This window comes from Takifugu rubripes, chromosome 1, assembly GCF_901000725.2.
Source record: "Takifugu rubripes chromosome 1, fTakRub1.2, whole genome shotgun sequence".
NCBI lineage: Eukaryota > Metazoa > Chordata > Actinopteri > Tetraodontiformes > Tetraodontidae > Takifugu > Takifugu rubripes.
The window spans coordinates 11,036,075-11,061,085 of record NC_042285.1 but is presented as its reverse complement, the minus strand read 5'-3'; the positions used below and the strand labels follow the sequence as shown (position 1 = coordinate 11,061,085).

The 25,011-nt window shown below is 42.6% G+C and overlaps 2 protein-coding genes across 2 annotated transcripts; one reads left to right on the top strand and one right to left on the bottom strand.

Annotated features, from left to right (window-relative positions):
* Positions 1 to 589: 589 nt before the first annotated feature.
* dlx3b (distal-less homeobox 3b) lies at positions 590 to 3,118 on the top strand. Its single transcript, XM_003961322.3, has 3 exons — positions 590 to 1,090; positions 1,718 to 1,902; positions 2,227 to 3,118. The coding sequence occupies exons 1-3, from the start codon at positions 751 to 753 to the stop codon at positions 2,539 to 2,541; spliced, it is 840 nt and encodes a 279-aa protein (XP_003961371.1). The 5' UTR covers positions 590 to 750; the 3' UTR covers positions 2,542 to 3,118.
* Positions 3,119 to 4,167: 1,049 nt separating this feature from the next.
* Positions 4,168 to 9,462, bottom strand: dlx4b (distal-less homeobox 4b). The gene is made up of 3 exons (XM_003961323.3): positions 8,875 to 9,462; positions 8,060 to 8,253; positions 4,168 to 6,911 (listed from the first exon to the last, which is right to left on the bottom strand). Exons 1-3 carry the CDS (start codon positions 9,194 to 9,196, stop codon positions 6,660 to 6,662), a joined length of 768 nt encoding a protein of 255 aa, XP_003961372.1. The 5' UTR covers positions 9,197 to 9,462; the 3' UTR covers positions 4,168 to 6,659.
* Positions 9,463 to 25,011: the final 15,549 nt, after the last annotated feature.

Sequence of the window (25,011 nt, the reverse complement as noted above, 5' to 3'; positions counted from 1 at the left end):
TTTATTGTGCTGCATTAAATATTCAGGGCAACTTCGCTTTAATAATACGACAACAATACTAGAAATATTTGATCTATGGATGAATATGTGCGTACACGCACAGAGAGCGCACACACAGCTCGTGTAGAGGAATTTACCCACAGGCGATCATCGGTTGAACGAGTCTTTAACCTATCGCTTCCATCTCTTTGCGTAAAGTTCACTGTCTGCCATCACCTTTGAATGACAATAGTGGTCTGTGAAGAAGCTGAGTGGGGGTCTTTCAGTGCCCTGAATAAAGTCTGATCTTAGAATTTCTTGGAACTGTTAAGAAAACACAGGCTAAAAAAGGGCGACCTGCTGGCAGCGTCGTCCTGAGGTTTACAGGCCGCTCTTGTGCCTACCTGTGGGCTTTTGACGGACAGACGGTACCTGTCAGGTCACCAGTGTTGTAAAGTGAGCCAGTAAAAGTAAATCGACAGACACCAGGCACTGCTATGTGTTCATATGCAATAGCTGAAGGCTGAGTTTGCCTGAAGCGCAGGAGCTGGGGGGGTGGGGGGGAGAAGCCGAGCCAATGAGGAGGCAGCTCCCAGCTCTCTATAACCCTGTGTCTCAGAAGCAGCGATGCTACAGTCAGGATTCTGCAGCTGGGAGAGTTTCAGAGGATTATAGGCCGGTGCGTCCTAACCACTTCTGCTCCGCGCTCTGCTGAAGGGAAGACTCCACCAGTGGACCTTTCTCTCACCGTGGAGGCTTGTTTTTATTACCATGAGCGTCGGACAGACCTATGAGAAGAAAATCGCTTGCATTTTGACCGACCTTCCAGGATCTATGAGTTGCCACCCGAACTCCAAGGACTCCCCTACTCTCCCCGAGTCCTCGGTGACGGATATGGGCTATTACAGCGGACAGACGGCGCACAGCCAGCACGAATATTATCAGAGCCCGCCGTACGGACAGCCCATGAACTCTTACCATCATCAGTTTAATCTGAACGGGATGGGGGGCGCCGGAGCGTACGCCACCAAATCAGAATACTACACAAACGGCTACAGACAGTTCGGACATTACAACAGAGATCACCTGCAGGCTTCGCCCCCCAGCTCAGGTAAGTGTGACAATCGTGCCGATGTTTACTGCGCTTGTGTTTGTCTGCGAGTTCAAGATAACAACCCCCCCACTACGAAACCCCACGCATTCTCTATTTTATTCTCTTCATTTCGCCATGATTTCGTTTGACTATCCTTGAATTTGTTTAGAATGCTAAAATAATTTCATTTAAATATAGGCCGCAGCCGATTACTTGTTTTTATACGTGTTTCTCATACGTATTTAAACACACATTTTAAAAGGAAGAAAAAAAATCAGGTCTCACTTAGTACATGTCGCCTGTGGTTAATGTCTTGTTTTAACTGCTGGCCTGGGAACGAGCTGGCCATTAACAGCTGTCCATAAAACAATAATGATTAATTAAAGATAATAAAATTCGCTCAGTCACTTTTAATGCCACTAATAGCCCGCCAGAGTGGGGATTCAAAGTGCGTGTAGCATTATTTAATTCGTGATATGTGTTTTGTGTTAATTTATGATGTCGTTGATGTATTAGTAAGACAAAGCATGTGTCTTTATGCATCACATGAGCAGACCTTTATAATTTTTCGAATTTTTTTTCTTTCCTCTTCTTCTTTTTCCAAGCATTTCCCTAATGTCAGTGCATTTTCCCTGTGATTTATAGTAAAGGAAGAGCCAGAGCCCGAGGTGCGCATGGTGAACGGAAAACCAAAGAAGATCCGCAAACCGAGAACCATCTATTCCAGCTACCAACTCGCCGCGCTGCAGAGGCGCTTCCAGAAGGCGCAGTACCTTGCTCTGCCCGAGAGAGCAGAACTGGCGGCTCAGCTCGGCCTCACTCAGACGCAGGTAGGCTGACAATATAGCTAATATAGCACAAGATTGCTTTCTCTTGTTTCGAAAAATTTGTGCGCAATTGTGCATGGTGTGCAGGGTGCCCATGCATTTTTTTTTCTGTTATTTTTAAAATAATGACAAGGTTTCACTGCGTGCGAAAATAATAAAAATTAGTCTCGTTAAATGCAGCTGTGCTTAAAGGCATTATATGTAAACCAATATTTACAGTAATATTATGAAATAATAATAATAATAATAATAATAATAATAATAATAATAATAATAATAATAATTACGATTTGTGCATTACAGTTAACACACGTGTCACTCTTCCAGGTCAAGATTTGGTTCCAGAACCGGAGGTCTAAGTTCAAGAAGCTGTACAAAAACGGCGAAGTCCCTCTGGATCACAGCCCCAACGCCAGCGACTCCATGGCCTGTAACTCTCCGCCCTCCCCCGCCGTGTGGGAGAACAGCACCGCACAGAACACCCCGATCAACAGACCTCAGGTCCCGCAGCCGACGCACAACTCGTCGCCGCCCTATCTGGAGGATTATAACAACCACTGGTACCAGCAGGGATCACATCTACAGCACCCGGGCACCGTGCACCATCCAGTCCCTCAGCAGAGCGTGGGGGCGGTTTATTGACAGTGACTCAAAAGCACATATTAAGTTTTATTTTTTAAAACGAGGTCTGTCAACAAGGACTGCATCTTGGACCGGGAAGCAGACCTGGAAGTAAAACGCTCAGTGTTTTGTTGGTTTTTATGGATGATTTTAAAAAAAATAATCCTGAGCTGGCTTTCCCTTTTCAAAAAACATGAGGGAATTCTGATCACTCGTGGAAGCATATTTAACGGACAACTGGCGTGTTTTTTAAGTTATTTATCTCTTATGTTATATTTCTTCGTTTTCTTTTGTAAATGATTATGCAATTTTGAAACAAGTAACCTAAGCAAAAACTACATATATTATCAAAAACTGTGCTGTTGATCCACGTTAAATTCGATTTTGACAAACGGGCTGGTCAAAAACAGATAACAGAAACACCTCAGGTCATATTTATATGGACGTGTGCAAACTGCCGAAGGCTGTAAATATGTGTCAATATGCAGGACCACTAGGATCATGTGTGTTTGAAACGGCACGACTGCACTGTGGTTCTTCCAAAATCATTTCCATATTCATGTTATTAGTTCACTTTGTTGCCTTCTTGTCGAATGAATAAAGGTGTTACTTGGACGCATGTCTCAACCCTCTTTATGAACAAGCTGCTCTTCAGCCTTTGCGGGAACACAAAAATGAAACAGCGGCAACAATCATCTATGAAACTTCATCCATATTTGATGTTGTTCGTGTTAATGTATTTTTAAGCACTATTTGTCGCAGTTCAGTTCTGTTTCGCGCAGCGCACTAGAGGCGATACACAGGCAGACATGTTGGAGTCACCACTGGTTTATTGGTGTTATGTGGCTAGATAAGAGGATCCTGCCCCTTCTCTCTCTCTCTCTCTCTCTCACACACACACACACACACACACACACACACACACACACACACACGCACCTGAAACCTGTGTAAAAGGTTGAAAACACCTCAATTCCGATAATGACTATTATGAGAGCGACATTGAGACGGTGACACAAAACTTCCTTATCGTCGTCTACCCAGCAAATAACTATAGACAGCAAACTCTAAGCCGCGTTTGGCAGCGTTGCCAATCATTAAATATGTTGCAGAAGAAAGTACATGATGAAGAAACCGCTGACGGCAGCGTCGTCCATGGCGTCATGGACCACCGCTGCGTCATGACGCGCAGAGCGGAAGTTTTCCCGTGGGGTTCAAGTGGTTTCACATCCTTCATTACTGCTTCCAGTTTGGATGGCGGTGTGCACTCCTGGTCGGATTTTCGGCATATTGCGTTCTGCCAACTGAAAGTTCGCAACAGTGCAGGTGGTCAAAAAATGTTACAAAAAAACCCAACGAATTAACTTTTTAATTAACGGCACCAACAACGGCTATAACAATCTATGTTTGTGTATAATACAACAATCGACCTAATAGTACACAACAACAATACAACTACCAATAATTAAAACAACATAAAAGTGTTCTATTGTGATTATGAAACAAACAATTCACTTTTCCTTATTAAAAAAAAGAATTTGTATCCAGAAAAGTATGCCTACGTTTTAAATCTGAAACATTTTAGATTATTGTTAACAATGTTGTTGTCTCATGTGAAAATATATAACTACATGTAGTGAAAAAGTGTTTTTTTTACCAAATTAATTTTATTGTGAAAAGCACTTATTATAGAGATACAAAAGTGTTTAAACATTCTGCGGTAAAAAAAATTAAATACGTCATAGCTCCTAAAGCTGTATTCCCTTGAAGCCAAGTACCCTGAACACAACACCAGTTGTCTATTGCATCACTCATCATTTTAGAACCCTGTGCTGATTTGACAAAAGCGCCACGATTACTATTGCCTTTTAATATAAATGAAATCTCATCAAGGGTGCATGTGAGCCCCCTTTGGTGACTCCCTCATCATGTGTGGGCCCAGCTTTAGTTGTCAGGGAATACATTTGCACTGAAGACAAACGCGTGTTTGCTACAGGCTGCACTTGCGTGTGTGGGCTGTCGGACATGTCCATATATGTCAACTCGAAACATTAACATGTCTAAGTAGCCGTGGAGATGAACTGTTGAACTTGAATGTGATCCTGCATGGCACAACATCACAGCACCCTAAATAGAGTGTCCTGTCCCCTATGTAAGCCATCCCTCCTCACAACAGTCAACAGTGGGTTGTTGTCGGCACTTGTCCCTGGAGTGCTGCAATATGGCCTGAGATGGAGGTCAGGAACTGGAATGCATCCATGGAAAGACTTCCAGCAGCTGTCCAGCTCTCTGGCCTGGCCTGGCCAACATTAGGATCACTCAGTCCGTCCATTTTTCTGTAAACCAGGGTGAAATGATGGAAGAAAGGCATCCTTGACAGCTGTGGACTCTTGAACCCTGGCTGACCTCCGGCCAGTGTACCAATGCTTCACAGTCCAATCCCTAAATCGTGAGATCAAGTGCACCCAGCATCCATCTACAAACTGAAGTGTTATCTTATGACTCTCCATAACCCCAAAATTTGAAAATGAATGACATTTCTCCTCACACATTTTTGTTTCTGACCCATTTCAATTCCTTCCTATGTGTGTGTCCGTGTGTGTGTCTGTGTGTGTGCCAAGCTATAAAAGTCAACCCTTCCCATAACCGAATCATGTGTTCATTCACTGCACCAGCAAAGCTGCTCCCGATTATGTTATGCGAGACGTCAGCTCGCTCAAGTTAATAACAATAATCGCCCCAGAGACCTGCTCTGCCACTCTTCCATTGAAAGCTAGTGGGATTTAATAACAAGCTATTCTCCCTCTCATCACTATCCTGCAATTAATACCCATCAGACACCTCATCTGATCAATTCAGCCAGCCCCAACATTGATACAGTCAGACCTGTCCCTTTCATAGCCCGTCAACGTGTCTCTCAGGCTTCTGTCTCCTCTCAGCTTGTCCCCTCAGTCTTCCTGGTTAATAATCGCATACCCAGTTGAAAGGTACTACTCTGTCTGTCCAAATCCACAAAGCCATTATTCCATTCTGAAGATGTAAAATTGCCTATAATTTCCCTGATGGCTTGTCACTTAATTGAGCAGTTCTCACCTTCCTTCCCAGAGCCTCTATGTTTAAACATTAATATAATGGTTATGGAGATGAGGGCTCGAGGATGGACACCTTTATAAAGGAGATGGTGCTGGTTGTGTGAGGGAATCATTTTGCCAATTTGAAGGCACAGACAGTTAACTTCAAAGGTAAGACTCTGCATCTATGCTATTTTAAATGTGTGTGCGTGTCTCTTCAAAACTCGACACCCCCCTCAAGGAGTCTATCACCATTTGTTTTGTTTAAAGATGAAAATCATCAAAGAAACTGCGCTCATTTTTTTTGTCATAACCAGGAGGGAAAGTAACAATTTAAAGAATGATAAGCATTCAACTTATGCATTATAGGACAACGGGCGGCTGCTTCAGAAGTATTCATTTAGACTGTTGTTAAAGTGTCTTCATGGTTCTCTGAAGCATTAACGCTTTCGTCGCAACCTTGTTTGTGCGCAAAGCTGAAGGCAATTTTTCGTCCCTTTATCGTCCAAGCTTTAAATAAAAAAAAAAAAAAATTAAAACACTAAGATATAAAACGCGTTCTGTATGATACCTCACGGGCTACTGATGGTCTAAATATAGGCTCGATGTTGTAAATTATCCATAGAGAGTGAAGGATTTACTGTCACAGCTGAGTCTTCAGTTTCCAGCGACACTGGCTTGATAAATCAAATCACGCACACCTGTCTATTTCCTTTTAAGCTCTTTCCATGACTGAGGGTATATAACAAAAATATGCACATATATACAGACAACATCAAACCGGCAGGCTTTTATTTGTAAAATGTCAGATCAATTTTCTGAAATTTGTTTTGCGATAAAATTTAATCATGCACAAAATAAGGTCGGGTAAAAACGCAGAATTAACTGCACGCGTCAACTTTTCGGCGCATGCGGTGATGTCGTGAATTGAGGTGATGTCAGAGCCAGGTGACGTCTTTGCATCGTAAATCTGGTATACGCTAAAGTTTTAATGACACGCGTGGAAGGGGTGGGGGTTGAGGTTGAAGGTCCCAGCATTTGGCCTGCGTGAAATCAAAAGCAAAGCACTCACATCATCTGAGGCCTGGGCATGGCGTCCTGGTGAGGAGGGTGGTTTGGATACCAGTGGCCAAAACTGTTCATGTAACTATTTGGATGCATGTGGCCTCCTTTGTTCGCCATTGAGACCTCCCAAAGTTGGGGCAGCCCAGGTGAGCAGGGGGAGATCGAGCTGCTGCTGTGGAGATGCTCTTCTGATCCGCTGCCATGTTTCATGATTTTTTTGTATTTGGAGCGCTTATTCTGGAACCATATTTTCACCTAGAAGCAAATAAAACCACACAAAGTGCAACGCTGTTAGCAATCAACACCGATACTTGAAAGGAAATTTCAGCCAAGTGCTTTTTATTGGCATATTTTTCCAAATTAAGCACAATGCGCCCTTTAAAGCGGCAATAAAATCCAACATTGGAGGGCAGTAAAAAGAAACGTTCCTCATAACGCGCATCTTCGTTTCGTTATTTGGCGAATCCCGGCGCGAATGCTGGCGCACGTTAAGCCGTTCAGCTTTATGGCTGAGTGACACTTGTGATCCATTAAAACAAAGCTCTTTTCATTCGACGTTTTATGGGTCCAGCGGTGCGCCAGACCAACGGCTGCAAAAGCAACCTCAAATGAGCGCTGGGTGATTAAAATATCCGCTGATTCCAAAGGCGATCATCAATGGCATCGATTTTTAGAACACAATCTTTAAACATCTAAGCACGAAGAACTGCTGAATAATCAGGGAGATAAATGCCGAGATCAACGCTGTGAGTTTAAAGACGCGGGGGAGTTGAGCCACAATATTTTAATGCACATGTCACACTATTAATTATGCAGGTTCTAAAATAGTTGCTGGAAGAATGAATATTACACTAATCAAATGTTAATATCATGTCTGCTTTGGCTTTATTTTAGAGTTTACCAAGGCTCCTTTGGATATAAAAGCAGTTTTTTTTAAACGCAATGGGATTTTTCCGGTTAAATAAAGGGGGAAAACGTAGCTCATAATGATGAGCACGTGTAAACAACTGATTTGAATTGAAACGTTGTAATAATAGTGTCTCTTTTTGTATTTCTGCTGATAATTTTAGAGACCAGGGTTCATTCATCAAGAGATTTTCAAGGATGAGTCTCAACAAAGGAAATGTGCACCGTAAATAAGCGGCGCATTAAGGGATCGAGTCACGAATCACAACACTGTGGCTCACACTTGATCTTCGTGATCCTCAATAACACCGGAGATGAGAGGTATCCTTTTCAAACGTCGGGTTCTCCCCGTTTCTCTCAGCGATACTTTTCTGCGTTTGTTTTAACCTCATTAATATATAAAAAAAAGTTTTTAAGTGTTTTATTTTTATCTTCTTTTATGTTTTATGAATTAATGATCCCACGCTCATCCCCCTTTAGGAGTGTTTAAAGCCCACCTGAGTCTGAGTGAGTCCCAGTTTGGCCGCCAGGTCTGCGCGCTCCGGTAAGGCCAGGTACTGGGTCTGCTGGAAGCGCTGGTGCAGAGCTTGGAGCTGCAGACTGGAGTAGATGGTTCGAGGCTTCCGGATTTTTTTGCCTTTTCCATTTAGACGAAGCTCCCGACTGTCAATCACCGCCGGGTTCCCGCGATCTTATAGATTAATTGGAGGAGACAAATCAGATGAAAGATAGAGAACTACGAGATTTACCCACGTCTGTGAGGCTGTAGATCAAAATAAATGTGTATCCAAACAGGACGGTCTCTTACAGAGTTAGAAAACACACTATAAGCACACTCTTTAGTCTTGCAAGAGGGAAAAAAAATCCTGCTTTACTGGCCAGACTGAAGGAGTCACCAACGTAATTTAGGCATGACCAGATATAAGGAGTATAATAGAAAATAAAAAATTGTATAAAGAACGTAACAATAATTTATCATCAATCATTAAGGAGCTGCCACTTTCTGTTTCACCAAGGCAAACAGCAATATGGACACATCTGGCTCATGGTGCACCGGCTTTAGTTCAGCCTGGGAAAATCATGGTTAGTAAAACTACAAGCACAATCACGCGCACAGGCAAGAGTGGAGTTATTGACGATGGAGTAATGGAATCGTCTTGAACTGATTAAAACATGTTTTGGAGCTAACTTCTTGTTGACTTCGTTCGAGCAGGCTGCTGTTTTCCACCAAATCAAGAAACAAGGACATTACTGTGCGTAATCCAAAATTACAGACTGATTCAACGGTCAACTTCCTCTCAAACAGATTTACCTGTATGATCTAATCTCCCGTGGGCCAGACTGCTGCTATTGCTGTGATTGCTGTGCTGGTACGACATGTAAGCAGACGCTGGGTGAGTGTTCACTGCACCAGGGTAGGCGTAACCCAAAGAGCGCCCGTAGGACGCATTGCCGGGAAAAGGGCTTTCATGCTGGGAATACGCAGCGTTGTGGAGACCGTGAACGGGATAAATGCTTGAAAGTCCGGAGGGGTGTTGCTGGTGCGCCGGATGTCCGTGGCCAAACTCTAGAAAGGCCGATTTGGAGGACTCAGAGGCATTCAGGTTGTCAGGAATGAAACCCATAGACATCATTAGCTAATACACGAATCCAGAAACGCGTCGCTCTGAGGAGGGTTTCATGAGTTCTGCCGAGCAAAAAAGATCAAATCCACAGATAAATCCGACAAACTGCGCGAGTGAAAAAACTGTAGCGAATAATAGTGTGCATGTTAGCCGGCATTTAGAAGGAAAACGCCGAATAAAAGCTAAACATCACTGACGGAGATGACATTGTTCTTCAAACACCTCTTGCCTGCACAGCCTCAAACAAACTGCCTTCCATCAGCCAGCAATCTGATTGGTCTTCAGCAGCCAGCTGTCACTGAAGCTCCACCATTAACCCTATTAACATGTGATCCAGGATACATGAGCAGCCAGCTACAGCCTCCATTTATGACACAATTTGTGATTTTCATATAAAGATATTTAATTTTGTTGAAATTAAAATGAGCAATCGCAACGTATTGGAATTTTCTTGCAGTGCAAATGAAAAGACAAATAAAATTTTAATTCTAAAAAGCTAAAGCTTAATAATCAATGTAGAATAAATAATTCATTTTAGTGCAATTTTCCTACTAATACTCATATATGTATTGATACTTATTGAAATTTGCCAAATGAGTTTAACAAACGAATTGTGCATAATTTAGAAAACAAATGTATATTATTACCAATATATTATTACCAATATACATTTTGTTTGTCAATAGGTTTGGAAAAACTTCGGCTGCAATTACAGCATGTAGAAAGAAATCAAGTCTTGGCCGTCAAATATGAAATAGGTCAACAGGAGTAGACTATTTTATGGAAAATCGCAGAAAACAAGACTGTCTATTTTCAATTTTAGCCTGGATAAGTTAGATTTTTTTATGACATATGTCGCTATACATAAATACATTGCTCCACTAAGCCAGTTATATCGCAGCAAAAACACTACATTTATTTGTTTGTTTGTTTACCTGTCGTGATTTCTTGACCTTTTTTTGTCAAAGATTGCAGAGAGCAGTCATGCCTTCCTGTTTCTGCCTGATCTTCAGAGGAACTTGGGAATAAATAGAGGCCGTTTACTTTAAGGTCGATCTAAGAGAGCCGCCATGTGCTGGAGGCCATAATGTTGCACCTCCGTGCCCTCACACGAGTCGCAGTTAAATAATGAGCAGTGTGTGAGTGTTTGGCGGGATGAGCGCGGTGCTGAGTTGCTCTTCAACCCCGTCATTTTGGTCATGTCCCATATACCCTGCCTGCAACTACTGAGAGCCCAGCAGCACCGAAGGCCTGCTGAGGGCTGGACCGCTTCCCGACTCCTACACAGGCCCCAGCCGAGCAGCCCGCCAGAACAAAGCCGCAAATTATTATCATACAGAAATATCCAGTCACACAGAAAAAGACTGCAGCATTGTGGGTGTAAATTTTTGACTTCACGTTCGAAGCCTCCCAGCTGTAAATCCTCACTGGGAAATTATATCATGGGAGAATGTTGTACTGTGGCTTTGTCTATTAGCGATTCACTGCAATTATAGCGGCAATATAATAATTTAACTTGACACAGCGCGATTTCTGTGGCTGATGGAGCAGGTGTTGGGTATTATGAGGGCGGTGGGAACTTAATGTCATTGCTTTTGAGAGTCGGATGCGGAGAGGGAGGCCAGAATGGAGACACACAGAATGTGAGGCGCACAAACCTGCGCAGCTATGGGGGTCTGGTTGTGCATGTCTGTCAAGAATCTACCAATCTACGCTAAGGGGAAAGGGAAGGGAAGAAACAGGTCGAAGCTTTTTAAGGCTTGTAATTACGTCTGTGTTACGAGGAGAAAGAAAGCCGAGCCCTGCAGTTATGAAGGGATCAGTCCTCCATGCTGCTGTTCTCACTACACCGAATCAGGTATAATGTTGGAGAGAAAAAAATCCCTCAGCGCAACCCAGACTTACTGGCGTCTACATATGGGCAGAGGTGTGTCACAGGTGCGTGTTTTCTGCGCGCCCAGTCGAGTTTTTCCACCACGCATTTCTGAAGAAGAGTGACAGCTTTCTCTGGGAGGGAAACTGTGAGTGGATTACGCAAATAAATGTCACCCCCATGGACGACTGACACGCCGTGAACAAGCGCTCATGTGCGGCTGGTCCCCGACTTATGTTCAAAAGTGAGGCCAAAAAAAAAAATGCAGAGAGCTCAAGTCGCAGGCTCAGATAAAATCTAGATTGTTCGCAGCGGTGCAACATCTGGAAAAATATACGATCATGCGCATTATTGCTATGATTATTATTTTAATGAAACAAACCGCTCTATGTTTGTTGATTGTTGCAATTTAATATATATATGTTGCGTCAACTGCCTTTAGTGAGATTTATGGGTTGTTGTTTTTTTTTTTTGGTCTAACTGTGCTGCAGGAAAAAGGACAAGCTTGAGCCGTGTCGAGGATTATCCCACCACCCCCACCTCCACTCCCCCAGGTGCGTCGCAGAGGCAATTTTACGCGCAGCACCGGCATGTCAAGGTGCAGTAGTTTTGTGTTGCCAGCGCACCGACGGCACCCACGAACGTGCTGAATCTAAAACGAACAAGTTTTTTTTTGTTTGTTGTTGTTTAACCATTTATTCTATTAATTTACCGCTTTTCTGTCACATTTTTGTCTCAGGAATAAGAAGATCGGTACTTGATACTCTCAACAGACGAAGGCAACAGATTGACAGTTTGGGTGAAAAGTTAATTTTATGTTTTTGTAAATTTGTTGATTTATGATCTTTTAAGTATGCATAATCAATGAATAATTAAATGACGAAAGTCCAAAACTGCATTTTTAATTGTATCGTTGAGGATCAATTGTGTATCGTCTAATGGAAGTAAAACTTTCAATTTATTTTGAACAAACAATGAATTTTCGACCTAATGACCTCATGTTTTGGGACACCTGTTTTGCTTTTATTTTGCCCTAAATGGAAGTCGTTTTGGTGTGTTTAGCGGTCCTAAATTGAAGGGAAAATTATTAAGTCTGAAGGTGTTGATGCGCGGTCAGATGGACCAATAATGAATTCAGTCAAGTTTAAAGAAAATAAACAAACAAACAAACAAACAAAAATCCCAGTAGATTCAGACACAGAACAGTAACAGACCTGAGACCCGGCGTGAATGCAGTGCGTGGGAAAAGTGGGAGTGTGTTTGCTTTGCTTTGGCTTGAGCTTTGAATTCATCATTTGGCATAATTGTTACCAGACAGTGGATGACAGCAACACAGCCCTCTGCCGCCGAATGTTAGACTTTTAATTGATTGGCTGAATAACGTGGTTCTGGCAAGTCAGGAGACACAGGAATAAAAACCTGCGAGAACTTGACCTCAGTGTCACACAGGACATGTGCTGGGAGCGGATTCTTTTGTGGACACGGCGCTCATCGGTCCCCATCACACTATTTCTCGCTTTGTGCTGGAGTTGTCTAGCGCAAAAGAGCATTTGGAAGCAATTCTGGCGTTGGGATCAAGATTAATGTTCTCTGCCTTCACACAAACTTTATTAGCAGCACTTTATATTTTTTTCACTTTATTAGCATTCAAATCTGATTGTGTGTGTGTGTGTGTGTGTGTGTGTGTGTGTGTGTGTGTGTGTGTGTGTGTGTGTGTGTGTGTGTGTGTGCGTGTGTGTGTGTGTGTGCTTGCTGCCGGTGCGCGCAGGTGTTCGGTATCCCTCCGAAAAAATACGCAAGACTGCTATTATTTGCGGGACGGCAGACTATAGTGCAGAGCGAGCGGGACAGGAAGTCGGATAAAGAAGAGAAAATAAATCATCCAGTGAATTTTCAGAATAAAATAGCCTGTGTTTACGATGGGTCAGTTTTAAGTGAGCCGAAAGAACCAGCACTTTCAAAATATATTTGTCTGAGAGAAAAACCCCAGCACCACACAGTAAATGGGGCAGTGGTGCTGAGAAGTGAAAGCCCCTGGTTCAATTCCTGGCTTTGGACATTTGGAAGGTGTGCTAATGGCAGGAGAGGTGCCAGAACAACTGCTGTGGCACCCGTGAGCAAGGCGCCGAACCCTCTTCCAGGGGTGTTCCCTGCCTTCGCCTGTATGCAACTGGGATAGGCTCCAGCACCCTTCCCACAACGCTGCAATGGGAATAGTGGTCAAGAAAGAAAAAACAAACCCACAATAAATAATCTTTCCATCCACTTCTCTGGATGGAAAAAAAAGTTTAAAATAATGTCTCCTTTTGTGGCAACTCAGAAGTTCCGCAATGCAAACACAACCAGTGTATTATCAGGGTGAGCTGCACTAATAGCGAGTGTCTGCATCACATCTGGAACAAAGAAGCAGCTTGAGTCTACCCATGGTGTTTACAGCTTTGTTGTTTTTTCACACTCCTCACAAAACGTTGCCCAAATACACATTCCAGTCTCACCAACTCAACATGATCTGCTATTAGACCCACGATATTTTTCCACAGTAAATCTTAGGAGGAGAGAACAAAAGCTGGATGCTGGCATGGCTCACAGGAGGGTGACACACTGTCTCTTTGGAGTATGTGACTAAGTTCAGCTTCGGTCACAACTGCTCGAGGGATTGGCTTTGTGAGCTTCCAGGGTTTGTTAACTATCTGTTTATGTGTATTTAAAAAGCGCAGATCAGATTCTCTCTCACAATATTCAATGACAAAAAAAAAAGATGGAAGCCAACTGGCAAGAAAAACATGTTCAGTCTACAAATATACCCGTTTAAAAAAAAAAACGTCGCGCCGACAATGTCAAGTTTCAGTACAAGGTACTGAAACAGATAATCATTCAAACTGATAATCATTCAAACTGATAATCATTCAAACTGTACTTATATAGCATATTTTAAAGAGTCAAGATACAATTATAAAGACTTCAAAAAAGAAAAGACAATAACAACATTATTGGCAAACATTATTTTTCATAAAGAGGAAAATAATGTTTGCTCATAATGTTGTTGTTTTGATCCCTTTACCCAATAATCAGAACTGACTTTGTCCAGGTTTATTCTGGGACTCAACCTTTCAAGATCATTTATCTGTTAAAATCTTGATTGTCTCTCGGTGTCTCCAGGTGCTTTACAGAATCCCAAAGGCTGCCAAGAAAAAGCTTTCTTTTGCAGGAAGAAACCCTGGGGGAACCCTGAAGCAGGACCAGGGTCACGTCAGTCCATCCAATGACACATACAGCCACTAAACCATACCCATCATCATCGTGGTGAAGATACACAAACAGTGCAAAGATGCAAAATAGTTTTACTTTTCTTAGAATTATTAACTAAAACTATTCCTCTCCTACTCTTTCTAATCTCTGCTGTTCTCTTCTACTTCTTTGAATAGGAGCATTTGAGAAAGAAACTGAACTCTACTGGTTCTGGCTGACCTGAAGAATAGGATTTATAGAGTGAGATTTTCTTTTTTTATTTGCGATGCATGACCAACTGAGGTGGAAATATGGAACATACCAAACAATGACTTGCCTGAAGGCGGGGTCATACACACACCCAATCACCACATAGTGTCATTAGACTCAGGGTTGCCAGGTTAAGACAGAAGGTCCTGTTAAAAGACCGGTTTACCAGGTCCAGGGATTATCCATCTGAAGTTACCTGCCCTTTTGGGTAACGTAACCCCTTTTGTGGTCAATACAGTGCGAGACAAGGTTCAGTCTGAGATGCCAGAAGTGATGAGGATGACAAAGACAGCTGTCTAGGTGGTATCTATAGGTCATCTGGTCAGAGCGGCCAGGTTAAGTGACAGAAGATGTACAGTCTCCCCTCATCATAATCTTTTCTCTCTCTTTTCTGTCTTAAAAATGGTTCTACTGCAAAATGGAAAAAAGAAAAGTCAAAGAAATAGTATATACACGAACAGAGAGTTAATATTTAGTCGGATGAGGCCAAAGCCCTTTCTTTATAGCATTTCAATGGGAACAACTTGATGGGATCAAGTTCAGCTCCTGACAACAAGCTTCAGCTCTGTCAAGTGTTAAGTTCCATTGTGATCTACAACCGAACACAATGGCCCTGCAGCACCCGGCCTGTACCTCGTGGCCTATCAGATGACGGGGCCTCTCAGAGGAAAACTCGGCAAACTGATATCAGATTTGTTTCTATTGTATGGATCATTTGTTTTCCTACTTTTTTTCTTTGTGGTTAACAAGCATTACCAGAGCTGTCAGAAAATAAAAAAGTTTTTTCTGCTCACATTTATGCAATGATGTTTCTGTGATTTTGACACTAAATGTAATGTCATTTTAAGGGTGAGCTGACAAAAATTGGCCTGCTCACTGCCCTTGTGTTATATGTTAACTGTGTTTCCACAGACTAACTAGCTGACATCCAGTAAATAAAGCACAGCCGTCCCATTAATGGACGTTTCAGTGCACTTCTACAGGTCATGTAAATTAGATGAGGAACATGAATTTTTCCATGTGATTTATTGAAAGCATTTAAGTTGAAAAAGTATAAACCATATATAAAATATGACTTTTCTGATACATGTTTTTCCCCCCCCAAAATTATTATTTTCTTAAAATAATCCAAAAACAGTGAACAATCCACCACCAGAGCTGTATTTTAAGTTGACCCTTTGACACCAGCTTCATCATGACCGTTTCCCTACAATGCTGCAGGAGTTTACTCTTGTCATATTAATGCATTTGTCACTGGAGGGCTAGACGACTGGGGCCAAAACGGGCCGGGGATTTTTAAAGGCCTGCGCTTCCAGATCGTCAGATTGTCTGATGCTGTCTGAAGCCTGCCAAGAAACATCAAAGCCCAGGAGACTCACTCGTATTATCTTTGAACCTCGAAGGTGACACGCCCTCTCTATGCTTCCCTGTCCTTCTGCATTACTGCCTCATCAGTACAAGGTTCTTTTCATAATCAACTAAAACCAAATGAGAGGAACACAAACACCCCTCTGAGAAGTTGCCGTGGACGGGAATTATGGTGACGAAGAGTCTTAGCGCCAACAAGCCCATGATGAGACAGAGTAGCCTCCGATCAGATCTCAGCTAAGATTGATGGCTATGAATGAGGCGCCTGAGGTGGACATCAAAGTCAGACAGGATACGTATGCCTCAGCATTTAACTCTTTCATCCCACGTCTTTTCTACATGAGCCACGACCCTTCACCCGTATATCTCTGTGACCTGTGGCAGATAAATGGTTGTAGTTCTACGGTATTTTCCTTTATTGCACAAGAACAAAGGTAATGTCAAAGACAGAAATCGGACATATGAATACAGAGATGTCTCGAGGGTTCCAGCATTTGATATATATTTCTAAATCTGAACAATAAATGGGAACTTGGTTGCTTTTGTTCCCCTCAGAGAAGTGGCCAGTTTTGGAGGGCTGTTTGCATTCCAGCAGTGAGAGTGAGGACAATTAAGCCGTTTCCCCTCCAATCTGTCTCCCTCTAGTCAGTCATCCAGGGAACCCAGTAGATCAATGGGAAGTGCAGCTGTACAGCCCATGTGTGCCAGGCTGTGAAAAGAAGATTGGGGTTAAAACCCTCCTGGCCCTCAGATTGACTCCATACCTGAGTCAGAGCAACCAGCAGCTGTTGCCAAGAGGAACCTGAACAGGGATGTTCTCACCCCATCTGTAAAAGCATTATGCAGCTTCAACTTTTAAGCCATTGTTTATTTTCTTAACAATTTCAGCTGAGATCCCTCTGTTTTGATTTTGGCATCAGAGACAGAGAGAGCGAGTAGGCCCCAATTGCAGCAGGTCCCATTTTTTGGATCTGCGTTTGTCAAATAATGCTTCCATTGCAACTCATTCTGGTGTCACTCCTCGCAGACATTCTAAACTGGCCACTCCAAAATCAATTAGCTAAATCACATTTCACAAAAAAAAAAGATAGCTGGGTTCTCCTTTCAGCAGCCATAGCCCTCAGGTGTCAGAGGGGCATCTTAAAGGTGGTAGGAGTCTTAGTTTAAATTGCGTGGGATTAGACCAAACAAAGGGCCACAGATATCTAACTGCACCTGGGCAACTTGCTCCTCAAGCACTGCTAATAGTGGTTCTATAGTCGAAGAGCAGGGTGTTCAGAACTTAATCTTGCAGCTCTCAGGCCATTTGCAGGTATCCATTACTACATTTCCCCACAACAGAGCCTATCCCGAGCCTGGCCGTAAACGTCCATCCATGACTTCCATCTCTGTTGCCTCTGCCAAGTCCAGGTGATCAATCATTTACATGTGTAATTAGGAACGGGTGTCAAAACAGAAACTGTACACTCACTCAAAGACCCCATGTGCTGCAGGCTGACATCAGACTTGGCAAGTGGGCGACAGGGCCAGACGGTGTGTGTGGGTGTGTGGGTGGGTGTGTGTGTGTGTGTGAGAGAGAGAGAGAGAGCGAGAGAGAGAGAGAGAGAGAGCGAGAGAGAGCGAGAGAGAGAGAGAGAGAGAGAGAGAGAGAGAGAGAGGAGAAGCCAAGGATTTTTCTAACACTTTAAGTCATTTCCCACCCAGGGGGGTTGACTGCTCTCCTTCACACAGATTTATCTTCCAAACACCTTGCTGTTTGCGCGGCAGCTTCAATAATAGGCATAATCTTTTTGCTTTTTCCCTGTATTTTGAATATAACTACTTTGTTTAAAACATTGAAAACATGTTAACTCAAGCAGAGCTGTGTTTACTCGTGACTGTCTTGATGTCGTGGCATACAAATAAAAAGGGCAAATTGAGTTTTGTTAGGGATCAGCAACAAACACAAATACTGAGCAGATCCCGTTTCCTAAACAAGCCATCCTGCTTGTGATTTAGTCAAGTGGCTCATCGGCCTTCTGAGTGGCCAACCAGCCATTCACTCATTTGAGGTCATAACAATGGATTACGCTGCAACAACAACGCTTGCCAGTGTTAACAGATGCTTTGAATACAAATGATAAAAAGGCAAGCCTTACTGACAGAGGTAACGCATTTCCCTTGACTTTCTCAAGCTTTAAGATATGGTTTTGAGATTGAGATGAGCTCAGATTCAACAAACAAAAAAAATCTGTTTAAGGCAACAATCTAAAATTTGCATCATTTCTGCATCCTGAGCTGTGAATTCCCACAGTAAACGGGTGTGCTCAGGAGTAAATGGGCAGGACAATGCAGAAATACCAATGTCCAATAATCCACCTGTCACCTGAGGGTTATAGGTGTGGTGCCACAGGCAAAGGAGTCCAGGCTACCGTGACTTATGTGGACTCATCCAGCCCACACCTCACTGCCCAAGGGGTGAGTGGGTGTTTAAAAGCGTTTGTCTGGGGCCTGAGTTTAGAGTTTCCCGGCAGTGGTGAAGCTTTGAAGAGGCAGGCCCAGTAATGAATTAGAGTATTGTCTGCTCAGAGGCAGAAGCCTCTGGGTGGGACATCACATCAAAGACAAGACTTCTTTATTACTTACAGCGTCAGGTCAGGTATGCAAGTGGACAGAGGAGAGGGCGCACACGCTGACCCTTTAAGGAACAATTACTATCACCTTTAAGATGGTAAAATTAAATGTTTTCAACAACACGGCAACTCATTTTAACTAATTGTTTTTTTGACATAAGCTTGTGCGATGTAGAAACGTTTGTGAATGTGGTAGCTCATACAGTACATTGCTCCGTCATTTTATTAAAAACAGCAGCTGAAATGTTATTATTGTTGGTTTTGTGGTGATGAAATTGCATTTTCTAATAGAGAAGAAAGAGAAGAAGGTACTTTTAATGATCATCTCAGGTCACCAACTGAGATGTGCGAAAATGCCATCATCTCCAGATCACTAGCCTGTCCGTTCATGTGCAGATAGTCTCCATGGTTACTGTGTTGCACTGCCATTGGTGCTACACACTACAGTACCTCCTGCAGTGTCTATACCTCAGTCAACACAATAAAACTATGCCTCGTTGCACTGCTGAGACACAGAGGAATGTGTTGACCGCTCCTCTCAGGTGGCTTCCCATCGTCCTGGGGCTAGACCAACCTGTCGCGGGGTCAGTCTCCCATGACATTCTCTTTAAGGTCGAGAAGGAACAACCCACCCTTCTTTGAAGTCAAAGTGGAAGGGTTTAGAAGATGAGGTAGCGACGAGCGATACACAAACACCTGGATGGAGTGGAACTGAAGAGGAATGTTGCTCAGAAGGTGCTGAAGCAGGTGTCATGGCTGAAACTGCCAATATTCAGCCCTGTAAAATACTACCTATGTGAATATGATTATAGAGATGGTGGTGCCACAACTTTGCGCCTAACTGAAATATCACAATGGAGGAGGAATAAAATTTGGTGCTAGTCCTAACATAATCCAAAAAAGACCACATATTCGCATGACTTTTAAAAAAAAGGCTTATTTATGTATTACTGCATGAGGTGATGCTGATCTTAGTTTCTCTGTATGTGCAAAGTTCTGGTTGTAAAACATCTCAGGCAGTGTAAAACACTTCGAACAGTTGTTGTCGTGGCAAAATCTCAAAGCTGACCACTAGGGGCGCTAAGAAATATTCTTCAAAGCACCGATCTATTGGGGTAAAAAATGTAGCTCTTTGGTAGATTTTAGTTTTTATGGTTATAATAAGAAATCTCATACCGTCAGCTTGTTTGTGATCACGTCAATAAATCCACTTGGGTTTCCAGCTCCGGCTGTGTCAGGACTCGTGGCTGCTGATTTTGACTGTGCCGTGCCCACCAGCACATGCATGCCCCCCAATCCATCCATCCATCAGCAGCATGCGTTTTTATTTCATCATTGCCTCAACGTCTGACATTAGGGTGTTCTGAGAGAAAATCACAGAGGATTAAATGATTAAAAACCCAGTGCCATTACATGATCTTTATGTTAAAAACACAATAGCGGTATGTTGGATATATAAAAAAAATGTTGATCATCAATGCTTTAGGTTTTTCAGCTAGGCATCAGATCTAAATTATGTACGCATTTGCTGAGAAAGCAGAATCAAAACTAATCCCTTATTGGTGTATATCTTTCCACCTCCTAAGTGCAGCAGAACCCTCTTGGTGACGAGACAACATATTGTTGTATGTGGTGGATTTCTTTCCTGTGGGAAGTGTCGCTCTCGGGTTGCCCATTCCTGTCTTCTGTGTCTGACCAGCTGGGACTGCTGCTCAGCCAAGCAGCTATAATGTCATAATTGTTCTGTTCCTCTGCTCCTCTTCAGTCATCAGGGCACAATGAATGACAGATTAAGTCAGGGTGGGAATAGAGGTCCTAGATGACTGGAGGTGGGTCACAGATTATTCTCACACCTGCTGCTCTCACACTGGCACCACATGTGAGTCATGCCACACGAAGGGAAACTGGTGAATATCTTTGACAGGGGGTTTTACACTGAATATAAACAAAATTGTGGGCAATCAGCACCGGTGATATCATTTTCATCTTGTCTGCACGGATAGAACGCTGAGGTTAAACCTTGCTGAGACTGCAGCACATTTCATCATCCTACGCTACGACTCCCCAGATTTCAATTAGCCCTGATGACTTGTCTGGGGGGAGTTTGTGTTTAAGTCAAACAAGGAAGTTATTGCTGGAGAGGCATAATAATTGAATCTATGGGTCTCTAAAACCACAAGACAATTACTTATCATCATTACTTATTTCTGTTTGTCAGCTATGACAGTAGGAGCCTCTATAGCAGCAGGGGAAAACAAAACTCCTCCTGAGACTTCAGGTTACCTGTATGATACATGATACATAGAGGAAAATAAATTCATCAGTTTTCCTCTTCACAACTAATCGAAGGCTGGGAATTATTAAGGCTTGTGAACACAAAACATGATCCGTAATGACTTTGCAGTCAGCAAGAGGAGAAAACAAACCTGGGGCCACAGGGGACCATGGAACAGGTGCTCTTCACGTGGTTTAGATCTTCATCATCTAAGGAAAATCAAGCCACAGTTCAACTACCCTCCTCGTAGGTCACCGTATCTCATCGATGCTGGTCATGGATGACATCATCCGTTTTGGACTTCCTGTTGGCTTGTCCCTCTGTCTGGCATTTTGAGAGATCTCAAGATAACGACTGTAAACTGGTCCTCACTAGCTGCCTGCTCTGTTCATGTTGATTCGGACCTCATTTGACATAATCAACTCCCCTGGGCCGACTTTAAAGAATGTCCGCCTGGCGTATGCACAGAAACTCTCCAAGCAAAATGTTCCTTTGACGTGACTGAAAGGAAAAAATCTAAAGCATTTATCTGATGGAGAGAGCTTTGGCTGTTCTTCTTTCTGAGTGAGGCAGAAAGGAAAGTTTTTGGATGCGAAACTTCAACTAAGAGAAAAAGCTGCTCCAGAAAAACTGCATGTGCAGCCAAATATGCCTTGTGGTGGGTGGGGAAGCTGAGTGACTCCACTGTTTTTCTTACTCTTGAGAGGGTTTACCGAATTCATAACCACAAATTTAGCCAAAACCATGCATCGGAAACCCACGGCTCCACCGGTAGCATAGTTGCTGCTGGCTACCCCCGCATTTTCAAAAGGTCAATGTGAGAAACACTGAAACTGACAACTGTAATCTTTGAATGAGGAATTTGGCTTTGGCAGACATGATGAATAGTCACTATAACACCAGCAGAATGATGGATTCTGCATATACCCAAACATGTAACCTCATGGTTGACTAAACTTCAAGCACATCAATATTTCAGTGACAGGAGGCTTCGGGGAAAACCAGTTTACCTGTAATCCTTTTTTAAAAGTGGCTCGCGAGAAATGAGACAGGCCATCAATGTTGGGAAAACTTTGAAAATCTGCCCTGAGAGGTGGCTTTAAAATGATTAAAAAACAAAGAGGAGGAAGCAGAAAAGCTTCAGTTAAGCAGAGCTTGACTCAAACAGCCGGGTCACTCCAGGCAATTTTGATTGGCTGTAGGTCATTCGATGTCCCTTTTTGATGAATAGACCAATTATGTCAAGTACTGTTCTTAACTGACAATAACAAATCCTAATCAATTCGGGATTCATAACTACATGTTTTGCATGTGATTGTCCAAAATCAAAGAGCATTGTTTATTGTGTGTCAGGCAGGCCTTTCAAAAAGTGGATCTTTCTTTGCCTATCTACTGCAATTGTCATTCGGTTTTCTGCTCAAGGCTCCAGCAGCCTAGAGGGCCCAAAATGGCTCAGGCCTTTCCCCTTCTATTGTTTCCCATAAGATTTAAAAACCTGGTTGTTTTGCCGTCCCCCCCACCACGACCTTTCTCCAGTACACCCTCACTGCATAGCCAGAAGGAATGCTGCATTAAGTCAGGCCCAACAATAGCAACAAAAACCGAACAAAAGCAGAAGGACCAAACCCGGCTAAGTTACCTCCCCTGGACTTACAATGCCCCTGCTTACCTCACCCAGCCCCTCAATTCAACCCAACCCTTGCCCCCCTGCCAAGGCAGGAATGCTGAAGGACAGTGACCTTTTTACCCAACCATCCCACCTTGGTTTCTCAGGAAGATTAGGAGGTGGAAGAGGAACTGGGAGGGTCCCATAGACGGAAGCTGTATATCCCAGTTAAAGGGTATTCGAGTTTTCTAAGGTGGGTACAGATATGGGATTTGGGAAAGCTAGGTCTAGAATTTCTGCTTGTTTTTTTGTTTTGTTTTTTGCTTTATATCCTACAAATCCACACCTCTAGTTTTTGGAGAAATTATGCATCTAGTTGGGTAATCTATGAACAGCTTTGCCAAATTTTTATTTCATTTTAAAGAGTTTGGATGGCTAGAACATAGCATTCATTCCAAAAAGAGTTTTCGCTTGTTCGATTTTCTTTTAACGTAGAAATGATGGTTTGAAAATGTAAATTAGAATTATACTGATGAAAACTTAAATGGTTTCTTGAATTTCAACATATCATTTCAAAGTTAAACTTTTAACTGGTTTTACCACCATTTGTGTAGTGAGCAAACGTGAATGAATAATGAATGCATTATAATGTTTGTCTTGTTTTAACCTGTAGTAGCATCTTACATGAAACGATCCAAAGCTAAATAGTGTTTGAAGGGTTATGATCACACACACTATTGACTTATTCTGAATCAGTTGATTCAGCTCGGGTATTTCCTCTTTCAAACAAGAGCAAAAAAAAAATGCTATTAATGAGTTTGTAATGCAGAAAGTTTCAGATGTTAATGCTACACTAATGGAGTAATCCACATCATGCAGTTCTGATAACCCGGACTAGGAGCTATTATTTCAAAGTGCTACCAGATGTTGCAACAACATGATCAACAGTGTCTAGGATAAACAATCTTGGCTCATGTGATTTCCTCAAAACCTGCTGTATGTTGCTGCAGTGTGCAGTTTATCTTGGATGCGCCAATAGGCAATTGGTATAACTCTAAGAAATGGGTTACACTTTTTGTGTAGTGAATCTACATACAGGACACACGCTAAATACTACAGGTGTGCAACTGTGTGCATGGAAGCGCAGTGGAAATCCAATCTATCAGCCCAGAGCAGGGTGGGTGGGCCTGTGTCGCCTGACATTTGCCAGACACCTTTAGGACAGCTCACGCTTCACCAGTGACACGTGTGTTAATTTGAAAATAAGGCAGCATTAAGAGACAAGAGAACAATGAAAACATATGTAGAAAAGACAACAAGCTGGATGAAATGATAGCACCTCTGTATCGGCACAAAAGCACTGGAAAGTCTTGCAAATTTTTTTTACAAATACAAATAAATCATTTCAAATTAAATTCTTTTTCGCGGCTAATATATATTTACGTGGAGCAGACTTTGACACCGATTTTTATTGGTCATATTAAATGTCTGGTAAGACCAAACAGAAGCGTTTATTCTCTTTGTTCAAGCCCCTCTGCTAATCCACACAACCAGTTTCCTGTAATCAAACCTTTGTAAACTTCACGGCTTCAGCATGATAGCCACCTCTGCTGTTTCATTTCAACCTCCATCTGACCACAAATCGGTTTAAATCGACCCAATTACTTACTGTTTCCTTAAATGTTCACACCAGATTCAGTGATACTTGCCAGGGTTGGCTCCGTGATCACTATCTGATCCCTGATCTGTCTTATACCTCACCAACAGCACACATGATGCATCAACGCGCAGAAAGTAATTACAGTGAGATTGAGCTCTTTGTTCAATCATAATAAAAATACAACTTTTGCACATTTAATTTGTTTCAGTTAAGACACATTTTCAACAGTGCCATCCTGTTTCACATCCTGGTTCGTAAACAGCACAACCAGAGAGAGACAGGGAGGGAGACAGATGAGACTCGTTCTGAGTAGGCTAGCATGTGGTAGCAATCAGGGAAAGTGAGGGTCTGCTGGCCCAACAGTAATTAGCTGACGGCCTCATGTTCATGTTTCTTTTAATAGCTCGACATGGACCAATGTGGACTAAAAATAAACAGGGCAATTATGGGCAGCAAGGAAGGCCGTCATTTTAGGGGTGTGACCTTTGAACCCAGGTCAGAGCCCATATAGAGGCATCCGTGTGGACCACCTGCACCCCTCTGGGCCATTGGGGAGAGAAGTCATGTCATGTTTATGTTAGGGGTCAGGCACAAAGTTTCACCATTGTTGGGTAAACTAGACGTGTGAGTAAATAATGTCTATTTATATCATCAGAGGAGTTTAAATGTTTCCGGGCCCAACAGGCCACAAGAGCACCGTTTGATTTACTCTCAGAATTTTGTCAATGAACTAAAAATGTACTGCGTCGCTACTGTTTTTGCTTTGGTCACTTTAGAATTTGATTTTAAGTTGAGCCTCACAAGTAATCAGAATATAGAATCAAAGTTATGAAGTCAGGATTAAGGTTAAGAACTGCCGGTCTAAACTATACAAACAAGCGACGACTAACTGAAATACACATTTAGCCCATTTGGTCATGTACTGTATATAT

Excerpts from the sequence above, each read along its gene's own strand:
- dlx4b (XM_003961323.3), bottom strand. The coding sequence starts at position 9,196 with ATGATGTCTATGGGTTTCATTCCTGACAACCTGAATGCCTCTGAGTCC. Across the intron at positions 8,254-8,874 it reads CGGGAGATTAGATCATACAG|ATCGCGGGAACCCGGCGGTG; the intron begins GTAAATCTGTTT and ends TTAATCTATAAG. Across the intron at positions 6,912-8,059 it reads TGGGACTCACTCAGACTCAG|GTGAAAATATGGTTCCAGAA; the intron begins GTGGGCTTTAAA and ends ATTTGCTTCTAG.
- dlx3b (XM_003961322.3), top strand. The coding sequence starts at position 751 with ATGAGCGTCGGACAGACCTATGAGAAGAAAATCGCTTGCATTTTGACC. Across the intron at positions 1,091-1,717 it reads GGCTTCGCCCCCCAGCTCAG|TAAAGGAAGAGCCAGAGCCC; the intron begins GTAAGTGTGACA and ends TGTGATTTATAG. Across the intron at positions 1,903-2,226 it reads TCGGCCTCACTCAGACGCAG|GTCAAGATTTGGTTCCAGAA; the intron begins GTAGGCTGACAA and ends TCACTCTTCCAG.